We start from the raw sequence: 21,750 nt of genomic DNA on the forward strand, positions 1-21,750 counted from the left end.
AAACGTTAACATAAATGTGTTTATTTGATATTAATTTATAAATACAAGTTTGTTCATTTTGTTGAGTATTTGACAGTTATTTTGCAAAGTTTGCCTCTGCTCAATGCATTGTACAGCGGATGCAAATAAGATTACAAACATGTTGCTAAATCCTTAAAGAATCAACAAAATATATTTTAGCCTTTTAATGAAATAAACTGTTTGCTGAATTTGAAGTTCCTATTTGTACTGGACAACACTCCCCATTCCCCCAAAAAGAAACATCAAACAGGTCTAAAGCACCTAACATACCTTTAAATGACTCCCCGAATAAAGCAAAAGCACCTTTATAGCACAATAAAACCTCCAAAAACACTCAAACAAGGCAGCTAATTTTGAAATGACACCATCTGTCCATAAGAGAGATACACTGAGAAGTCATGGCTCACTATCTAGGCAGACCTCATCAAAAAGAGTGAGCAGGTTTTTTGGCTCAAAGTTGCTTTTATTGGACAGTTCAGGGTTGATCCAGCTTCTGTTTCGGCTGTGTGGTGAGTCCGATAGATGGTCATGTGTGCTATGATGAATCGGGCTCAGACTGCTCCTCGAGTGGACACTGGAGGGAGTGTGTGTTAGCTGGCAGTGTGTTGGTGTGTGTGTAGTGCCCGTGTCAGTCTTTGGCAGTGGTGTAGAGGTGCTGGCTGCGGACAACCTCGCCTGGACTCTGTACAAGTAGAAAAAACAACAGCTTATAACAGATCAAAATCACACAGAGCAAGTTGACTTGAAAATGATATTTTTGTGCTTGGAAGCCTCAGCCTGCATGAAAAAGTATGACCGAAGCAGTCGTAAAAAGATGATTATTTAATCACCCTCTATGACTATTCCTTCATCCACAACTGTTATAAATCTGCCGCATCACATTTTGCAAAGTGAGTTGTACCTGTGTGAGAAGATGGGAGAGTGACAGGGTTCATCTGAAGGAAACACACAGTCATGAATGAGAGGGCTGTCTGAATCCGAGTAAACGTTGCTCAGATCCGTTTCTCTCTCCAAGCTGGTTTTGGGAGGAGTACTGGGTGGTGAGGATGTTGGCAGACTGAAGGTAAATGGATGACTGAGGGATGAAATAAAACGCCAGCTAGCTGTAAGAAGGGACTTTAGATGAAAAAAGAACAGGCAGTGTTAATGCTCACAGTCACATATTTTTAAGTCTCATGGATAGTGAAACAAATAATTCCTGGTTAGCATGAAAAATGCAGTGTGAATGCAGTCACATTTGCAGTCTTTGCACTTGACCATGTGTTCACAAAAGTTCTAGTGGGCATGAACACACATGCGTTTTGTTTCCCAACTTTTTACATTCTCGAAACAGATGGCGTTTACAGAAAGAAACATGACACGACACATAAGCAGCATGCTAGCTCCATATAAACAGATAATGACACTCAAAACTGTTCCGTTACCACAGCTAATATTACAACAACAAAATATATTATGGCCTCTCCAGGTTATGCATTTTTTTTGTGTGTTACATCAGATTTTGGCTGTGAAGTTCATTTCGTGGGCAAGAAACTACATCAGACTATATGTTGCTTTCTGTTGAGTCTTTTATGATGTGCGTGATGTCATTGAGTAAGGTGGAACTAAAGAGTGACTTCCAGACTGTTAGCAAACATTTGCTACAGATGCGTGTTTAAAATCTTGCTTATTGACTCTAAACCCCTACAAGGTTTAACACCTCACTACTTGAGTGAACTTCTCTTGTATTACAGTCTCTCACGTGCAATACGCTCTCAGGCGTCCGTTGAGTTGGTAATACCTAGAATTCAAGTGCAGGCGGCAGATCCTTTTCCTAAACTTTGGAACAGTCTTCCCCGCACTGTCCGGGAGGCAGACACACTGTCAGTTTAAATCTAGACTCAAGACGCATCTTTTTAATCTAGCATACAATACAGTATGATAATATAAATATTCAGAAGGTTTATGCTGCACTAGTTAGATCAACTGGAACCAGGAACACTTCCAATTACAAACCCTTGTTCCAAGGATACCACAGCTGACAAAAGCTGTGATGATAGAGCTGGATTAAGAAGGACGCGGTGACTTGACACGTCTTCACTACAAAATTTCAGCTGCTATTAGATTATTAATGATAATCTTAAATTTAATTATTTTGTTGTGCAATTACTGTCGAGCTTGTGCAGAGGCTGCAGCTTTTGCCAGAGTGGAACTGGAACCCCCTGGATAGGCCTGGTTTCCCTCTGAGTTTTTTTTTCTCCAATGGAGTTTGGGGTTCCACGTCACCATTTGCATACCTGGCCGGGGGGCTGCTAGAATTTTAAAGATTTATTAAATTAACACTGCATATAGGAATTTATAGTCTGTTAATATTTGACCTGTGTTTCTCTCTTCTTATCTTGGCTGTGTGGTTCTAGGTGATGGCCCCTGTGCGTGCACGCTTGTATGCATGTTGTAGGGAGTGTTTAAGTGTGGGTGTGTCTCTCTTCTGTGTGTGTCTGAATCGGTGTCTGTCTTCTGTGTTTTCACCTTTTTGTTTTGACTTGCATTGTATATTATTTGCTTGATTTGTTTTTATGCTTTTTCTTCTATGACATAAACGTGCAAAAGGAAAGTCGTTCTGCGCATCTACACAAACATGCACGCTGTAGAAGGTGTCAAGGACCCAGTTAATTGATTGAATGATGAGTAAAAACAATTTATTACTAAACTCGGACAAAACAGAAGTGTAACTTATTGGACCGAAAACCATCATACGAAACAAAGAAGAATACAGCTTAACTATTGACGGATGTTCCATAAAACCCTCACCACCAAAACATATTTATTTTGGTTGCAAGAGTGAGCACTTCAATCATCTCGCATGGGGTTTGGTGCGAGGGCACTGATAGATTAGCAAATGGCTAAAGGAGGAGATGCGAAAGGGAGTGACTCGATGCGCCTCTTGCGCAATATAACATTAATGCGTATTACAGTTGAAATATACAGTATATTGATCTGTTTGGCTGTTTGAAAAATACTCGCAAAATGTGACCATTTGATCACAGTCTAAAGCTAAGCTTACATTTAACAAACTGGAGGCCGATTAAATTCCCTTGCTGTAATCGCCAGGTGCTATCTGTAATGCTTACTTCATCTCTAAAGCAAAAATCCTCGACAGCACATAAATGAGTGCAAACTGAACTGATACAAACAGAGCTGATGCCACACTTACTTGACAAGAATGTAACAAGAATAGGAAGCTTTCGATGATGTAGAGGGACAGCTGCCGTCGCCATTTGTATTTGCACACAGAGGGCAGAGATAGCAGCTGCGGTGCTGTAGCTCTTCCACAGGGCTCTGGTGTCAACATGAGGCATAGTACATACTGCAGCTCTGCTGACAGTGCTGAAAAAAAACACACACACTTTTTAATCAAAAATATCTGTATATAATTTCTACAGCAAATAGATAAATATCAAGTGCGCTCCTGGTGTGGATGCGTACTAGTACTTTAAATGTCTGTGCCATCAAACCACTAATTTGGTTTTGATATCAATCTATAAACATGTTAATTAAATGGATGGTATGAACATCTGAGTACTCAAAAAGTAACACACTTAAATTGAATTCTGATTGACAAGATTTTTTGACAATTCAACACAGGAGTTCTTCCTGTCAAACTATCATGTAAATGGGCCACGAACCACCGCAGATGATGCAAGCACATCAAAGCGGTAAATCACTTACAGTATCCACATATTTCTGCCGTACCTTGAAAAGGACAAACATTTTATGCCATTTTGAAATTCTCTTTTGCATTTCCAAATAAAAAAACATACCTGCCAGCTAAGGCACTTCAGTGGGCCTTTATGGATTTATGGCTTGTCCACACCAGGACGATAATTGCACGTGCTTATCGCCAGCATTTTTGGCTTTCATACCCAAATTATTTTCACGTTTAAATTCACTCCCTGACATAGACGCCGCTAAATGAAAAACACAAGGTGGCGCTGGGCAACTTTATGCTTCTGACACTTGTTGCACAGAATAATGTGTTCTTGGCTAGACCATTTTGTGCTTGATAGCCACCAAGGAATGTTTTACTGTAACTTCAGCAGCTCCAGGCACGTGAACAAAAGTGCCAATCTCATTGGTCGGCCAGTTTTTGGCACCCTTTTTTTTAAGTCAAGAGGTGTTAAACGTTGATGCGATTATCGTCCTGGTGTGGACAAGCCAAGGCTGCCTCTGTTTTAATGTGTACATTATTATATTTATGCTACTACAGATATTCAGCGAAGTGTAGTACAGTAAGTGTTTTTCTTCAATATTTTGTATATGTGAATAACATGAATCACAATGGAAAATGAAAAAGCAAATGCTTGACAGTAATGTACCATTAGTGAATTCGGCAGGCAAGTGACCCTGTCTGAGCTGTTGCCAGTCATCTCCTCCTTTAGGTACCTCAATGTTACAGGCCAATTCCAGAATAGACACTCCTAAACTAACAGAAAAGACAAGACATGTTTATTCATATTCACTCAACACAGCTTGTTTAGAGCCATAACAAAACCTATAAATAAAATTTGCAATAAAAACACAAAACGGTCTGACGCATCACAATTATAGAAATATTAGCAAAACCAAGACATAACAGAACTCTTAGTTTAGGGTGTGTTTGCAGCGGAAGACATGGACCAAACACTAACAAACAAACATTTTCATGGTTTTTCCTGCATAGAATTTTTTGCCGCCAAAATGGGGGCGTTGTTTTTCAACAAAAGTGTTACGGTAGGCATGGTAAGGTAGGCCTACATATGCATGCGTGTACAAGTTCTCTGTCTCATTCTGAGAAACAAGCAGGAAAAAGAAATGAATGAAAATGAGAAAAGAATGAAGGGCAAATTAGGAATTTCTTCTGGTTGTTATTTCACGTTGCGAACGAGTAGATATCAAGGCCATCAGTATAGGAGTTTGTGTGTGAGAGGGGTAGAGTCCCAGGGTTTGTCCTGGCTCAAAATGAGGTGGAGGTGGTGCCATCCTTATCTTGTACACACACGCATGTGTAGGCCTACCGTACCTTTAAGAGGCTTAACCAAAGGATTTACACAAAAAAGGGATCCACAGCTGGAAGACCACCGCTGCATGAGTTAAACACTAAACAGAGCAATAAGATACAAACAATCGAGAATAACATCTACTAACCTAAATATGTCTGCAGCAGTCCCATACCTCCCTCTCAGAAGCTCAGGGGCCATGTATCTTGGGTCCCCTTCCTGTAAATCACCCTGTTCTCTCTTTTGTTTTTGAGCATCACTAGAAAGCTTGATCAACAAGCCGAAGTCTCCAAGTTTGAGGCGTCCAGACTTTGTAATGAAAACATTTGCTGGTTTGATGTCCAGGTGGCCAAACCCTTGAGCATGAAGATGCTCGAGTGCTGAGAGGATGTCACACAGGTATGTCCAGGCCCATACCTCACCTGAAACAAAACACACACAAACACTTAAATACTGGCATGAAAAGCCTTTCTTCAGAAAGTAGAATACGAGCCTGTAATTGGCAACAGGATTTTTATCAAAGTGTGCAGTTTTTTTATCATTTTTATCACCAGTATGGGATGGCATTTCTTCAGTTTGAACCAGCAGATTGTTGCAACACAGCTCTGTCTGTATGTAGACACGACCACCCTCCTCCCAGGCTGCGATGAATTCCAGCACATGAGGGTGTGGATACAATCCCTCATGACTACGAGCCTCCTTTATGCTCCTCGCTCGCTCCCCCTCACTGCGGAAGCGCTGTGCAGAGCGCTTGACAGCATACTGACAGCCATCCAGAAGACTCACGACCTTATAAAACACGAACACATTATTTATTCTAATTTACAAACACTGCTGGAGAGACAAACTCCTTTCATATTCTATTTCAAACGGTGTTGCAACATAATGGATTGCAGTTTGGTTGTTCCATTTTAGACCGTACATTTTCGCAAGCAACTTTGACAATAATGCATAGAGCAGAAATAGAAGGAGTGGAATGCTAACATACTAGAATTACCGCCATCGGGTGTTTCTCACCTTAAACACTTCACCGAAAGAGCCTTGTCCAATAAGGCCCAGATTGACGAAACACTGGTCGAAAAACGACTTTGGTCGAGACGGATCGTAAACTGAGCGAGGCGGCGGTGACTCTATAAGGGAGCGTGACAAGGGCGTCCACGGGACAGGCCTGTGGGGGAATACTCGACTGAGTGGCGGGCATCCTTTCGACGGGGGTCTTGGTGGTAAAGAATGAGAAAGCGGACGAGGGGACAGGGAGGAAGATGATATTGAGGAAGATAAGGGAAGTCTGCGTCTCCTCAGGGAGAAGGACTCCTCGGCATGAGAGAAATGAGTAGGCTGTGGAAGGGGGGTGCTGACCACTGTTGTCTGATGGGAAACCGACATGAGAAATACAGACAATTGGCTTCATTCATGTAGATGCAGACTCGAAAGAAATAAGATGCTCCTCAATATCCAATAACCTGTAATAGAACACAAGATGCCTCGATAAACAAAACACTTCATTTTCAAATCATTGTATGTTTTTCGAGGGTATTACGGTATTACACGGGTGTCCAACACTACCTGTCTTACTTTCACACCCTTACTTCCAAACGTATCGTTTCTCTCAACATTCAAAAACAACTTACACCATATTTTCCGTGAATGCTTGACTGGTAAATGTTGAGATCTCTACAAAAAACCGCTTTGTAAATACTAGTATCTCGGTATGCGTCAAGAACTCCTATTGACAAACCGCTTTATCGTTTTCTCTGTATCTTCTCTATAAGTCCCTTTGGATAAAAGCGTGTCCTAAATGTCCAAAACACAGCAACCACCGTCAAAAGTCTTAGTAAACACGTAATACCGTAGTACCTTTGGTTAGTGTAGTGCAGTACAGAACAGCCCACTAAAGTTTTCATGAAGAACGCGAACAATATATATAATATTTCGCTTTTGTGTGCAGTTGCGGTGTAATTCATCACTTACGTGTAGCATGTTTATTTCTCTAACTCGGGATGTTATGTCGCGACACGGTCAGGTCTCGCGCCAGAAGCGGATAATGACGTATGCACTAGCACCAGTGCATTGTGGTCTAGAGGCGTGCTGTGAGGCGGTGAACGGTGACTGCAACCCCAGAAATGGTAAGTAAAACTTTTGAAACTAGGTGAATGCGCGACGTTTGTAATGTAATGTTCCTATTTCGTTTTTTTTGTTTTGCTGTAATAAATCACTGGTTTGAGAACAGCCGGTAGAGGGGTTGCTTGTCCTCTAGTTTCATTTGTTTATTGCATTTAGTGTTGTGTCCATCCCCTAGTTAAACTATGGACTAAAAGTATGCGCTGTAACAAATATGTACACACCGGTGTGGAGCAAAACAGTAGGCTTGTTCGAGATGGCCAAATTCTGCGCTGAATCGATCACCGCAAGATGCATACCGGTTAGATATTTGTCCGAGTTACGTCAGCCGTGCTCCGATGTCATGCTAACGTGCGAAAACTCTCGCGGCGACCGGGCCGAAATCCGCAGCCGAGCGCAGTTGCGTTCCCCCGACTGCTATGATGAAGAGCACGATGGGAAACGACTTGCTGACGACACTGAGCTTGTGGGCTCTTTGGCGAGAATGTCAGCTGATATCTTTTTTCTTAAGTGTTCCATTAACCGAAGTAGATTGTGTTTGTTTGTGATTTATGTGTGGAAAAAGCACACTTATGTGAATGAGTGTGTCCTCACAACCACCTGCATGCGAAAGCAGTGACTGCAGTCAGGCCAGCCTCCACTTTGAAAAACACGGTCAAGCCAGCCCTCACGCGGTTTTGTTATGGGCGCATATATCAGACACTATGGTAAAGATAGCGCGAGAGGACCTTCTTAGAATTGCGAGAACATTTCAAAATAAGAGTGCTCTTTTGTCTCCCACTGATTTGTTAGTTTAATGACATCCTACAATCAATGTTTTAAGACAAGAACCATTTAATTCTTGCTGTGACTTTCATTTTTTTACTTTAACAATTAACAAATTATTCTTACTTTAATTTTAATTGGTAACATTTTTTCCTCACTATCTATTCTTTGAGAGAAAATTTTAAGTATAATTTTGAGGATATTAACACCCCTTCAAATACCACATCGAGGACATAATGTATTACATACAGTATCAAGAAAATCATTTTACCTATAAATACTAAGAAAACCTCTAGTTTCCACAGACTCATTCTACTTTAGTGTGACAGGACACCTCCTCATATTGTCCCCTATACATTATTAAGACAATAGAAAGCAGAGTTTTCCTACTATAAGCACTCAAAATGTCTATTATATGCTGTTTGTTAAGTTTAGACAGATGTTTTTTATGACTTTAGACAGATGTTTAAAGAAAACCTCTAGTTTCCACAGACTCATTCTACTTTAGGGTGACAGGACACCTCCTCATATTGTCCCCTATACAATATCAAGACAATAGAAAGCAGAGTTTTTCTACTATATCCACTCAAAATGTCTATTATATGCTGGGTTTTAAGTTTAGACAGATGTTTTTTATGACTTTAGACAGATGTTTAAAGAAAACCTCTAGTTTCCACAGACTCATTCTACTTTAGGGTGACAGGAAACCTCCTCTTATTGTCCCCTATACAATATCAAGTCAATAGAAAGCAGAGTTTTCCTACTATAAGCACTCAAAATGTCTATTATATGCTGGGTTTTAAGTTTAGACAGATGTTTTTTATGAATATAGACAGATGTTTAAAGAAAACCTCTAGTTTCCACAGACTCATTCTACTTTAGGGTGACAGGACACCTCCTCTTATTGTCCCCTATTCAATATCAAGACAATAGAAAGCAGAGTTTTCCTACTATAAGCACTCAAAATGTCTATTATATGCTGGGTTTTTAGTTTAGACAGATGTTTTTTATGACTTTAGACAGATGTTTAAAGAAAACCTCTAGTTTCCACAGACTCATTCTACTTTAGGGTGACAGGACACCTCCTCATATTGTCCCCTATACAATATCAAGACAATAGAAAGCAGAGTTTTCCTACTATTAGCACTCAAAATGTCTATTATATGCTGGGTTTTTAGTTTAGACAGATGTTTTTTATGATTTTAGACAGATGTTTAAAGAAAACCTCTAGTTTCCACAGACTCATTCTACTTTAGGGTGACAGGACACCTCCTCATATTGTCCCCTATACAATATCAAGACAATAGAAAGCAGAGTTTTCCTACTATTAGCACTCAAAATGTCTATTATATGCTGGGTTTTTAGTTTAGACAGATGTTTTTTATGATTTTAGACAGATGTTTAAAGAAAACCTCTAGTTTCCACAGACTCATTCTACTTTAGGGTGACAGGACACCTCCTCATATTGTCCCCTATACAATATCAAGACAATAGAAAGCAGAGTTTTTCTACTATATCCACTCAAAATGTCTATTATATGCTGGGTTTTAAGTTTAGACAGATGTTTTTTATGAATATAGACAGATGTTTAAAGAAAACCTCTAGTTTCCACAGACTCATTCTACTTTAGGGTGACAGGACACCTCCTCATATTGTCCCCTATACAATATCAAGACAATAGAAAGCAGAGTTTTTCTACTATATCCACTCAAAATGTCTATTATATGCTGGGTTTTAAGTTTAGACAGACGTTTTTTATGAATATAGACAGATGTTTAAAGAAAACCTCTAGTTTCCACAGACTCATTCTACTTTAGGGTGACAGGACACCTCCTCTTATTGTCCCCTATACAATATCAAGACAATAGAAAGCAGAGTTTTTCTACTATATCCACTCAAAATGTCTATTATATGCTGTTTGTTAAGTTTAGACAGATGTTTTTTATGACTTTAAACAGATGTTTAAAGAAAACCTCTAGTTTCCACAGACTCATTCTACTTTAGGGTGACAGGACACCTCCTCATATTGTCCCCTATACAATATCAAGACAATAGAAAGCAGAGTTTTTCTACTATATCCACTCAAAATGTCTATTATATGCTGGGTTTTAAGTTTAGACAGATGTTTTTTATGAATATAGACAGATGTTTAAAGAAAACCTCTAGTTTCCACAGACTCATTCTACTTTAGGGTGACAGGACACCTCCTCATATTGTCCCCTATACAATATCAAGACAATAGAAAGCAGAGTTTTTCTACTATATCCACTCAAAATGTCTATTATATGCTGGGTTTTAAGTTTAGACAGATGTTTTTTATGAATATAGACAGATGTTTAAAGAAAACCTCTAGTTTCCACAGACTCATTCTACTTTAGGGTGACAGGAAACCTCCTCTTATTGTCCCTTATACAATATCAAGACAATAGAAAGCAGAGTTTTCCTACTATATCCACTCAAAATGTCTATTATATGCTGGGTTTTAAGTTTAGACAGATGTTTTTTATGAATATAGACAGATGTTTAAAGTCATAAAAATAAACTTAACTTAACAAACAGCATATAATAGACATTTAACATTCAAAAACATATATTTTAAGAAGGGCTAAGACATGAGAAAATAATAAAAGACAAGAGACAAAGGCGAAAAAATCTAAATTTTGAATAAATATAAATACAAAACAAGAAATCGTCTTATAAAAGTCCAGCTTTTTATTGTTTGCTTTTGATAGCGTTTTTGGATATTGTGTTCTTAAATACTATAAACATGATGATTGCAAATTACATTTGGGAATAACGAACAACAGTAAGTTAATAATATAACAATTTATACGTTTCCATATTTAATTTTTTATAAACGACGTGTTAAATTTAACCACAATAATTGCACTTTGTCCAGGAATGAAAGAAAAATATGCCCTGTGCCTACCACCAAATACTGACATAGAGATCTGGGGGGGGGATTGATCGATTGAGCGTTTTAGGCAGATCCGGTTCGGACTTCTCTTTTAGTTAAAGTAAATCATCATGTGGAAAACTTTGAGTTTTGAGACTTCGGATGTCTTATACATGCACAAACGGTTATATAACACACTAAATCAACAGAAAAACATGAAATTTCGTCATATGTCTCCTTTAAGCCCTAAAGGCCAAATAATCTCAGGTGATTTTACCTGTCTCACCTTTTTATGGAAGTCTAGGTTAGCTCACAGTATACTGTCGCTGCTGACTACTAAACCAACGGAAAAATAATGGTTCCTACAATAATGTGTAGAATTATCCACCATATACCTACCTAAAATTAACATCTGCCCTAGATAAAAGTCAAGTCAGCTTTATTTATATAGCAGCTGTACAAGAATACATTGACTATAAGCAAAACATATAAGGTTATGCAAGTCAAACACAGGTCAAATATCCTATATGCAGTGTTAATTAAATAAAACTATAAAATTCTAGAGATTAGCACTGCCATTTAGGCTTAACTTAGAAAGGTAAAAAAAATAAAAAGAAGATAATATGAAAACGTCCTAAATTATTCAATAAATGTCTAAAAAATTTCTTTAAAAACATGTAAATATGTCAACACATTATAAACAACACTAATTTCATGTTTTAACAAATATTATAATTAACTGTGTTCCTTGAAAATGTATACCTGCATTTGACCTGTTCCCAAAATACCCATTTACAAATTTCAGAAAAGGTTGACATTGCACATTTATAGTTTTTAGGGTCTCATTTTTTTCATGTTTAAAAGAGATTTGTTTCCCATATCATTTTTGCTACATCATTCCGTGTCAACTCAACCAGAGGTCCTCAACTCATTTATTTCTATTTTTACAGAAGCAAGACCAGATTGGTTTATCTGTTAGTAAATTCTGTTGTCTATAGCAATCCTTGAGGCGTTTTATACCAATGCTCCCAGTAAAAAAAATGAAGAAAGGGCATTATTTGTTTCAGTCCATTACCAAGAATCGATATCAGTAGACCCAAATTTTTTCAATATAATACAATTGCACTCAAAATATGAAATTTAGCAAACCAAGTAAATACAAATATTGTGCTCTCTCCTTTATTCAATGGACTAACTGACTTCAGAAAGAATGTAATGTACTCCAACACGCTGGTTGCTGCTTGAATTGCGTCAGACGTCATGTTCAGTAAAATGTATTCGGCCATATTTTACTTCTTAATTTCGGTTGCCAACATTCGGTGCATCTCTGTTCACTTTAGACAGACTCAACCAAATCAGATCCCAGATCAAGGATAATTCATTTAATGCTGAATCAGTGATGAATTGTTTATTCTCAGCATTGATTCAACATTAAATCAATTGTCTTTGCTATCTGGGATATAAATAGAGAGAACAAATAAGGCCAGAAACTCTGCTTTTTTAATTAAGCCCCATTTTAAAACTACTAATCAAACTCCCATTTTACAGGATGTGTTCTTAATGATCCGGCATCAAAAGACCACAATCTTGACAGATGCCAAAGAATCCACGACTGTCTATGAGCTGAAGCGGATTGTCGAGGGCATCCTGAAGAGATCACCTGAAGAACAAAAACTCTACAAGGTTTGAGCTTAGAAATGTTTTTTCAGTGTTGATAAGAGCCCGACCGATATGGATTTTTGGGGGCCGATGCCGATATTAACTTGAAAAGAGCCGATTTATAAGCCGATATTTTGATTTTGAAAATAAACTGGATATTAGACCCATTTCCTATAAACTGCACTTACACAACATTCAATAGCAAAATATCTGCCTGTTCTAGGTATGTGGGCTGTATAAACCATTTTCCAGAAGGGATGTTAAAAAAAGCCTTAGATTACAGTCTCAATGACTAAACAATTGCACATTTAAAGTATATATTTTTCAATGATCACAAAACAGTCTGGTTTTAAACATTTAACACTTTTATTTACTTCCAGTTGAAGCTGGTTTTAACAGTGTGAACTGTAAATAAATTATAAGTTAAAGTTAAAGTAAAAGAGCTATACCAAACAAATTCAATATTCCACAAAACCATAATAAAATTAAAATAAGTTAAATGTATAGCTACATATACAATAAATAAATATAAAATAAATAAATAATACCAAAATATAATTAAAACAATGTAGAATGTTCTCAAAACGTTGTAACCTTTAGATAACGTTCCCCTAACGTTGTAACCTTACACAACTGTCTGTGCATGAGCAGGAATTAATTATTATATATTGGCAGGAATGAATGAACAGGCAAACTTTAACTTGATTAGCGTTAGAATAACGTAACAGTTGTTTTTTCGAGGCACGCTGTACATAACTTCTAGTAATTTACTACACGCGCCCCCTGCCACAGATACGCGGTCATTATGTGGGAAACACTGCAGATATATTTAGAATAAGTTAAACGCTAACGTTATAGTTTGACCTCTTATTAACGTTCGCGTTCTTCCCATGATAAACATGGTTTTAGTTAGCTTTGTGGCTAATCTAATATAGCAATGCATTAGCGGCTGTAAGTGATGTTACAGAATATTTAGAAGTGATAATGATAGGACCGTTAGCTAGAACTACCACACCGTTTTTATATGCAGTGTATGAACTAAATCTACAATCATTTCACATGACGAACGACAAAGTTGTTTTCGCCAGCTCTACCTTAAGAGAGTCCCAGCTAGTCCCGCGATTCACCCGGGGGACCTGCCCGAGCAGCGGGCTGACCTGGGCGGACTCGGAGACCGCCAGCACCCGGCGGAAGAAGCCGAGTTTCAAGCTAGCGGCTCGCCGGGCCGGCCGATCCGGGAAAGAGGCGCCATTTCCGGATTGAAAACGGCCGACGTTTCGGTCCGTATCTCCGCGAGGGAAGGTCGCAGCGATGCGTGGCCGGGCTCGTTGGAAAGGTCTCGGCCGTCCCGTTCGAACGACGCCGCTGTTGTCAACTGGGGAGTTGCAGACCGCCCTCTGGTGGGCAAACTATGCAACACTCATAACATGAGTGAAGCATGAGACTCTTTTTCTCATGTTTTATCGGCCGTTATAAACGCCGATGCCGATTTAAATGCCATTAGCTCATATCGGCCGATAATATCGGCCGGCCGATATATCGGTCGGGCTCTAGTGTTGATATTTCAGCTTTGTCCTGTGTATTTTACCCCATTCAAACGTTTGTTTTATTTAGACTTAAATAGTCTATTAGAGCAAGGTACTACATTATTAATGTTTCAGGAGACCCTTGTGTGAAATCTGGCATGATTTGTATGTTATATGTGTTTTAGGATGAGCAGCCATTAGAAGACAGTAAGATGCTAGGAGACTGTGGCATCACGAATCAGACAGCTAGACCACAAGCCCCTGCAACTGTAGGACTGGCCTTTCGTAGCAGCGGTATGTGTCTTACAGAAACATCGAAGATGCCCACATGTAAGAAGCTAGAAGCAGTGGGTTACAGTGCATTTTATAACACTAAGGGGGTTTTTATCACTCTGCTGGGTGGGAGGTTGCAGGCGATCATCAGAACAAGAAAAAGTATAACACACCGGCAAACAAAGAAAAGCAGTCACAAGCCTTGGAACACGATAGCCAATGGATGGAACAGCATTTCTGCTATATTCATTTTGCTGTGGCATGCTGCCAATCCTCCCTGCCATGGCTGCAGCTTCTCTGACTGATGCAGTGTTTCCCATTAATTCCTAATTTGTCCTGCCAGTGTTGCTAAGTTAGCAACTCTTTTGCATGAGGTCTTTCGGCGTCTACACTGTTCAATGAGCGGAAGTTAGAAACAGCACATTCAGTTCAGCGTCCCGCGGCCGGATTGTGAATGAAAGAGTACCAAATGTTTTTCCAAAACCTGCCACTGTTACTGACTGTTTAAATATAGACACACCTGTTAATAAGCATATTACCTCCACCTGGAATGCGATAACGGCACAGACACGAACTAATGGTCCACGAACACACTGTACCTTTAAATATATTAAAGCAAATGTAATCCAAATTTTCTGAACATATCGAGCGACAAAATACCAGATTTGGAAACATCACTGAGAACGCATCAGTAAAGTCGTGCAGAGGACCCACAGCTTTACTTACACACTACATGATTTCGATGTCTTGCCATGAACAAACTGCCAAGTTTTTTCAATGACTCAAGCTTTCTCCTGCAAAAAAAAACCCTGTGTTATATTTTCTATTGAGGGTCGTGGTAACAAGCTCAGCCAGTAGATACAAGATACTTTTACTTTTTCCAACTGAAGGAAAGTGCACTTACACAAGCCTCGATAGTGCAAGAATTTTACTTGTTTTTGTGACTAAAATAAATGCTTGCAAATTTTAAATGTATTAAGGAGCACGTGTGTCATCTTGTCAGAGAGACTACAGAAAAGATGATGTACGAAACAAAAGCATGTGCGCACACATTGCAAATAAAACAGCCAGTTTCACTTACCGCGTGCGGTTCATGTCCGGCATCGTTTAGTGCTTGGAATGCCGCTCCATCTATCAGTTTCAAACGATCTCCAAATCCAGCGTTATATCCACCGTTTATATAACATTTATCACCCAAATGCAGTGAACAGACAAACACAGCGGAACTTCCAGAACGTAGTTCTCACTCTCTCTCCTGCACACAAGTGAAAGTGTGCCCATGCTCCTTTTCCCTCTCTCCTTGGTTTACAGAAGGAGCTTGGGCGTGCCGTTTGCTTTTTTGGGAGAATTGTCCAATAAAGGACTAAGAAAAGTTGATGCGTAACGATTTTTCATGTTCGAAAAAAACTTGTACGAACACCGGGGGAGTGTATCACGTACAGAAATACTAAGTAATACGTCCAACTAGTTTTTTGACAAGTTGACCATGTCAAGCATGAGAATACAATACGTTTAACATTGTAAATAAGTCAGAATGCATGAAACACAATCGCAGGGCCACTTTAAATGTGCCCCACACAATTATGTTTGTTCCTTCACTACAAATAAATGTTTTCTAAGAGCATACATTTTGTGGATTTATTTTGCTTTTTAGACAGATATAGTTACGATGTGTCATTGTATGGGAAGGTGCTTATTTGCTAAAATAAAACATTTTCCCTTCTCAGACGAATCATTTGAGCCCCTGCAGGTGGAGCCATTCTCTAGCCCTCCTGAACTTCCAGATGTTATGAAGCCACAGGACTTGAGCACCACCGTGATGAGTAGAGTTGGGGGAACTGACACCACCACACATCATGACTGAGCAAATACAAAATTTAGGGATTTAAGAAAAAAATGATACCAGTCCCTGACTGGTGCTGAAATAAGCCAATTACAAAAGGTAACTTTATATATGTTGTCTCTATTATCTTGACATACATTTCTGTCTCAAGTGACTGACCTTTTTTATTTGGGCTAAATAATATTTGAGGGACACTTTTTATTTTGGAGATTGATTTTATCATTTAAATGAAGAATTGAGATTTACCCACACAGTGAAGCAGGTGTAATGCATATGTAAGTATATAAAAATGCAGATGTGCATTTATTAGTTTCAGGGTGTAAGCCTTCCTTGGCTTCACATATTTTGACGAAGAAAGCTTTTGTGTTCATTTAACTTGTCTGAACGCCCTGATCTTTTGTGCATCGTGTGTTTGACTTTTTTATGCAGATTTTGGTAACTCCTTATTTAAACAGTCCAATAGATTATTAAATGACAGTTTTACATCAACTGTGTCTGTTCCCTTTTTGTCCTCTGGATTTGTTTAAGTATTTCTTCTTGCACCCTAGTATTCATTACATTGTTTTTCTCAAACCATTGAATTTATAAGCATAGTTATAGGTTTTTATTGGATTGGAAAGTAAAAGTAGGCTATTGAAAAAAATGAAGTTTTGCTTTTCCCCTCTCATTTGGTATCTTTATCAAAATCCGTATTTTGTGAAAGCATTACATTCATGAAGATGCATACGCTGCCTTGTACTCAGGTTTTCTGCCTTATAGTGGTGATGCAGAGGGTTTATAAGAGAATATAACGGCACCGTGTCCAGAAAACGTGGTGCTCCCACGATAAGGTTTGATTCGTTTAAATTCAAGACATTTCTTCGTTCGGTGAAAGTATCCCGTTTTTTTGACATCTCGAAGTGACTCGTAGCTTTATAAACACCGGCGTTCGCCACGAATTCACAATCCCAAATATGGGCTGGGAATGTCACCCGACCCGCCTCCGCAGGCCCGTCACATCCTCTAAAAAGAAAACGGAGCAGTTCAAGGAAAACTCGAAGCCTGAAAACTTATTCCGGATGAGCGGGAATAATTTATTCCAACTCTTAAATAACGGAAAAGCCGCACAATTGTATTTCGCAAATACAACCATTTTTTCTTTTACCCGAAGTCACTAATTTGATTGTTTACTGATGGACGATTTGGGTAGGTGATTTTACATTTTTATGTTTTAAAGATTTTCCTTTCGCTACTTTCACCAAACCGATGCAACAGATATAAGAAATAGAGAAAGGGTGGGGACAAATGTTGGCGTCGTTTATTTATTTATTTATCAGTTTTTTCTTGTGCGGCAATTTTTTAAACATTCTAAGGCATGAAACGTTAAAGTGTTCCGATGAACTTAAGACAAAGTAAATGTTAGACAGATCCACTTGAACTCTACTATGAAACCATACATATATTTACTATGTCTTACATGCGGATCTGTCTCCTCATGCATGCGTGTGTGTCTCACATCTGCCCACATCTGGTAACGTTTGAGGGGTATAAAGAGAGAAGACTGTATGGATCGTATAAAGAAACGTACGCCCTTTTACTAAAAATGAGGTAAAATGGGATAGTCTTTTCTAATCCCTTCCAGGATGTTTTTTATTCTTGCTGTTGTTTTATGGTTTGTGTTAGTTATTATTTTTATATATTTTTTTAAATTATGCATTTTAGCAAGAATGGCTCTTTCTCTCCTGTGTGTTTGGCGGTGTTTGCAGAGGTATTTGTTGCATCAATCCACATGAATTTAGAGTGGGCTGGTCTGTGGCAGAATTAAGCCAAGCCAAACAGACAGGCAACTCTAAATATGGTTTGAATTCCCAAAGAGACAAATTTCAGCTCCTTATATGAACACAGTGCTTTGTCTGGATGTGTGTTACTATATTCTAAAGGTTTTTTTTACTATGTGTGTTCGAATCATGTTTTGCTCTTTTATAACTGGATGATATACCGATATACTTTATTCTTTGTGTGTCGTGGCATAGAAACTTTTTTGTTTGTTTGTTTATTAAACTCTAGTGTCCTTGCACGGGGTATACTACAAAAACAGTCAAATACATTCATCGGCTAAAGCTGGGGGAACACTTAGCTCTCATTTCCAAAATATCTACAAATATGACTATGGTCTTTTTACGAAATGATCTGATATTGTATGAAAGCTTTGGGAATCTACTCGAATTTACCATGTCTCTCAAAAGTTATACATAAAAACTTAGCATATTATGAAACATGTTGCCAAATTTCATTAAATGGTCTGCCATTGATCGATCAAACACTATTGCCCCCCTGCCCCTCAACAATCCTGTTGCATAAAGTAAGATGAACAGAGTTTTAGAGAATGGTTTACAGGGATAGAATTCTGCCATTTACTTACCCTCTTGACATTCAAAACCTGAATGACTTTCTTTTGCAGAACACAAAAGAAGATACTGTACCACGACCAATTGTGTTACCCATTGACTTGCATTGGTTTTGTGTCAGAAGTCAATGGGTTGTTTGGTTACCAATCTTCTGCAAAACGTGTTCTTTTGTGTTCTTCAGATGAAAGAAAGTCATTTAGGTTTACATTTTTGTGCTATCATTTTAAGTTGACAAAACTGTTAAACTGATACACCGGACAGCCTCACCAGGCCACCGGAAATTGTCCCAGTTCTCCCAATGACCAGTCTGCACCTGACACCAAATCAATCCATAAACAAACTAAGTAAACAGAACAAAGGGACAACTAAAAATTACAGAGAGGCAAAAAGGGGTAAACGGATAAATGAGCCTCATTACTAGAGAAGCCCAAACCTTTTAAAGTTCTCAGTAGGTATTTAGAATCACCAACACCAAAAGTCCCACCCTAATTACAAACTTTCCGCTTTATTCACATCCTACTGTAAAGTATGTCATTATGTGGAAAAAAACGACACAAAAACTCTATATTTAACACTACCTGGCAACACAGAGTTTGTTACGGCTCTTCGCAAACCATTGTTTATAACCTTTAGTTTTAATAGTTTCCATTCAGTTTTGCTGTCCTTCCATTATATTATTTTCAACAAGCTGCAGACTGAATGTTGCATTTCATAGTTGATGAAAGTTTTAATTCATGAAGCAATACTGACACAGTGCAGAGGAGTTGATGAGGCTGTTAGTAAACTAAGCAAGTTCATAGCTTTGTGGATGCAGGTCCCAATTCTCCCTGGCCCATAGGCACCTGAATACCCGGGCGCTGTCACTGCCCATCAGAAAGCCATATTACTGTACTACTTTCTGTACAATACATTTCTGTGGAAAAACAGACACGATTTAAGTCTGTAGTCTGTAATAATCCTCCCTTTACCACATTGCTCATAGAGGATGGACAAAATAATGTATCCACACAAATCTCTTTTCTTTAAAGGCCATTGAAACCATTGTTTGATTTTAAACTGCTTCAAACCAAAATGTTCTTTACAGCGATGCCATAGAAGAACCATTTTGGTTCCCCAATAAAGAACTGTTTGGGGCAGCGGGCAGCTAGACACCCAATGAAGGGGAAATAAGCAGGGGTTGTGACATGGGCTCTTTAAGGCTGATCGAAGACTTTACGTACTGCTGCATTTGTAGGTCATGACCCAAAAGCCTCCTTAGCTGTTATAAAATGCACTTGTACCCACTACTTCAAAGGACGTATTGCTTACGGTTATTCCATGCCCAAGCAACATATGGCGAAACAAAAGTAGCACAGTGATACTTAATTTCTGTAATGCGGTCAGCAGTTACCGGTCGGGTATTTTACCAGTCCTGACCGTTTTAGCAGAGGTCACGTTAACCGAAAAATGATCTGTCACTGGCAGATTTGTTTTACAAGTGACGTAAAAATTTGGTAAATTCCCTTCATTAGAGCGTGATCTGACACTCGCACAGCACACCTCTCTGTCTATACCATTCACCATGCACTTTAACTCCACCACCGCCACCACAATTACCAACTGGACTTCAATGTAGCATGCACTGGACTTTAACACAATAATACTGACAACATCTAGTTACCAACCATTACGTCTACAACCACCCTGTGCATTGTGAATTATGTGTATATTGTGTACAGTAGTGTATATACTGTATATGAAAGTATAGTGTTATTTGTAGAATGTTGAAATGTGTATTATGTTATTTGTTAAACGACTATGTTATTTGTTAAAAGTGTCAATTGTATTCTGCACTGTCTGGAGCATCCTCCCAAGCTTTTCGGCAGGTGATGTTGGTGATGTGACAATAAAAGTGATTAGATTTTGATTGGCTACTACCCCTGCCCTGAATACTATCACAAAGGGATGTGTTTCCCTTACTTACTTTCCCTTTAGCTCCGTTTTGGAAAACGCCCGCACTGTAACACTGGGTTCACACCAAATGCGTTGAACATAATTTTTTTTAAATTATCATTTCATGTCTGACAACAGCAACATAAAATATATAAATTAATATAAAAAACAACGGCTTTATTTGACATATTAAAATCAACATTAAAATACAGCAAGTTCCGAGAGTAAACGCAAGTACAGCGTGATGATGTCAGAAAAAATGCTAATTAGCACGCAACGCCAAGCACCACAGTGACGGGTAGGCATAATAATAATATATTACGACGGATTATTTACGAGTAAAAAAGTTTTGCGCAACCTCTGCGTTTTATAATGAAATTTTAATATCAAACAAATGTGTTCGGAATAGCACATATATGAAAATTAAAAAATACTTTAATGTGAACTGTCCCTTTTAAGATACAGCGCTGTATTATATATTAGTATTTATTAAAATGTAATTTATTAATAGTATTATTAGAGATAAATAAACACAAAAAGTTATCAACAGGACAACACACGTCCTCCTTGCATGGCTGTCAATGATACAGCCTACTGTTTCCCCTCTGTGGTTTAGAGATTGTCAGAATTTTGTTCTGACATAAGCAAAGTTTTGCATGCAATCTTTGGAGTATTGCAGAAGCTCCACCCTGTCTGACTACACAAGTGTTAACTCTCGCTGGACACATGCGTTTTATGTTTGCCTGATGTAAAAACATGGTAATGGTTGCCGTTTTTGCTGTGCTCTCTAATACTGTCTGTCTACCTCTCTGTCTGTGGTTTCTTAGCATGTCTGTCTTTCTTCAGGTGTTCCTGATGAATCTTACTACCCTCTCAGTCCTCGTATTGTTATGTTTGGTATGTAATTTTCTGTGTCTATGTTTTCCTTCTTGTTAATGTTTTATAATGGACAGTCTATGAGCACAAAACCTCGTTTTAAGGGAACAAACTGGAAGTAGGACATAACTACAGAAAAAGTCAAAACAGAAACGACAAAACTACAATCTAAAACTGGAGGAAGAGGCAGTAAACGTGACAAAGCTGTTGCATTTAGAGGAAACAACCAATGATTATTCTGAATATATACATAAATAATACATGAAAATATAAATAAGACAAATTCACATAACAAACTTCAACAATCACCAACATTAGAAAAGACCAAGAAACGCAGACAAGGGTTTCACACTGATCCTAGAAATGGCAAGTCTCACAGTTTTAAGACAGAAATATTTGTACTTAATATAATTTTCGTAATGTATTTTATATTTTA

General features: G+C 38.4%; 3 protein-coding genes across 13 annotated transcripts in view; 2 read left to right on the forward strand and 1 right to left on the reverse strand.

Moving 5' to 3' along the window:
* pkmyt1 (protein kinase, membrane associated tyrosine/threonine 1) lies at nucleotides 1-7,889 on the reverse strand. Of its 5 annotated transcripts, none has more exons than XM_079476154.1 (8): nucleotides 7,457-7,681; nucleotides 6,054-6,499; nucleotides 5,588-5,825; nucleotides 5,185-5,458; nucleotides 4,377-4,483; nucleotides 3,215-3,387; nucleotides 923-1,137; nucleotides 1-703 (listed from the first exon to the last, which is right to left on the reverse strand). In XM_079476154.1, exons 2-8 carry the CDS (start codon nucleotides 6,420-6,422, stop codon nucleotides 418-420), a joined length of 1,662 nt encoding a protein of 553 aa, XP_079332280.1. In that variant the 5' UTR covers nucleotides 6,423-6,499; nucleotides 7,457-7,681; the 3' UTR covers nucleotides 1-417. The 5 variants fall into 5 exon arrangements, with proteins under 5 accessions (XP_079332280.1, XP_079332277.1, XP_079332279.1 ...); XM_079476151.1 differs by lacking the exon at nucleotides 7,457-7,681 and adding an exon at nucleotides 7,008-7,107; XM_079476153.1 differs by having other exon boundaries at nucleotides 7-703; nucleotides 7,382-7,889.
* On the forward strand, nucleotides 6,912-16,608 carry LOC306905504 (elongin-B-like). 2 transcript variants are annotated; one of them, XM_079476164.1, is made up of 4 exons: nucleotides 6,912-7,162; nucleotides 12,367-12,501; nucleotides 14,189-14,297; nucleotides 16,004-16,608. In XM_079476164.1, the coding sequence occupies exons 1-4, from the start codon at nucleotides 7,160-7,162 to the stop codon at nucleotides 16,138-16,140; spliced, it is 384 nt and encodes a 127-aa protein (XP_079332290.1). In that variant the 5' UTR covers nucleotides 6,912-7,159; the 3' UTR covers nucleotides 16,141-16,608. The 2 variants fall into 2 exon arrangements, with proteins under 2 accessions (XP_079332290.1, XP_079332291.1); XM_079476165.1 differs by having other exon boundaries at nucleotides 7,156-7,786; nucleotides 10,442-12,501.
* Nucleotides 16,185-21,750, forward strand: part of LOC306905502 (transforming growth factor beta-1-induced transcript 1 protein-like) — a 15,753-nt gene continuing 10,187 nt past the window's right edge. Inside the window, exons 1-2 of one of the 6 annotated variants that reach the window (XM_079476161.1) lie at nucleotides 16,185-16,218; nucleotides 21,285-21,335. In XM_079476161.1, coding sequence (XP_079332287.1) covers nucleotides 21,329-21,335 — 7 coding nt within the window. In that variant the 5' untranslated portion in view covers nucleotides 16,185-16,218; nucleotides 21,285-21,328. Of the gene's footprint in view, nucleotides 16,219-17,114; nucleotides 17,305-21,133; nucleotides 21,198-21,265; nucleotides 21,336-21,750 lie in introns of those variants that run through there. The other 5 variants (XM_079476160.1, XM_079476157.1, XM_079476159.1 and 2 more) reach the window with 5 other exon arrangements.

Source organism: Barbatula barbatula (assembly GCF_947034865.1).
Source record: "Barbatula barbatula genome assembly, chromosome: 16".
NCBI lineage: Eukaryota > Metazoa > Chordata > Actinopteri > Cypriniformes > Nemacheilidae > Barbatula > Barbatula barbatula.

Coding starts and splice junctions, on each gene's coding strand:
- pkmyt1 (XM_079476154.1), bottom strand. CDS start 6,422: ATGTCGGTTTCCCATCAGACAACAGTGGTCAGCACCCCCCTTCCACAG. Junction 5,459..5,587: donor AGAAATGCCATCCCATACTG/GTGATAAAAATG, acceptor GTTTTGTTTCAG/GTGAGGTATGGGCCTGGACA. Junction 1,138..3,214: donor TCTTGTTACATTCTTGTCAA/GTAAGTGTGGCA, acceptor TTTCATCTAAAG/TCCCTTCTTACAGCTAGCTG.
- LOC306905504 (XM_079476164.1), top strand. Junction 12,502..14,188: donor AAGAACAAAAACTCTACAAG/GTTTGAGCTTAG, acceptor TATGTGTTTTAG/GATGAGCAGCCATTAGAAGA. Junction 14,298..16,003: donor ACTGGCCTTTCGTAGCAGCG/GTATGTGTCTTA, acceptor TTCCCTTCTCAG/ACGAATCATTTGAGCCCCTG.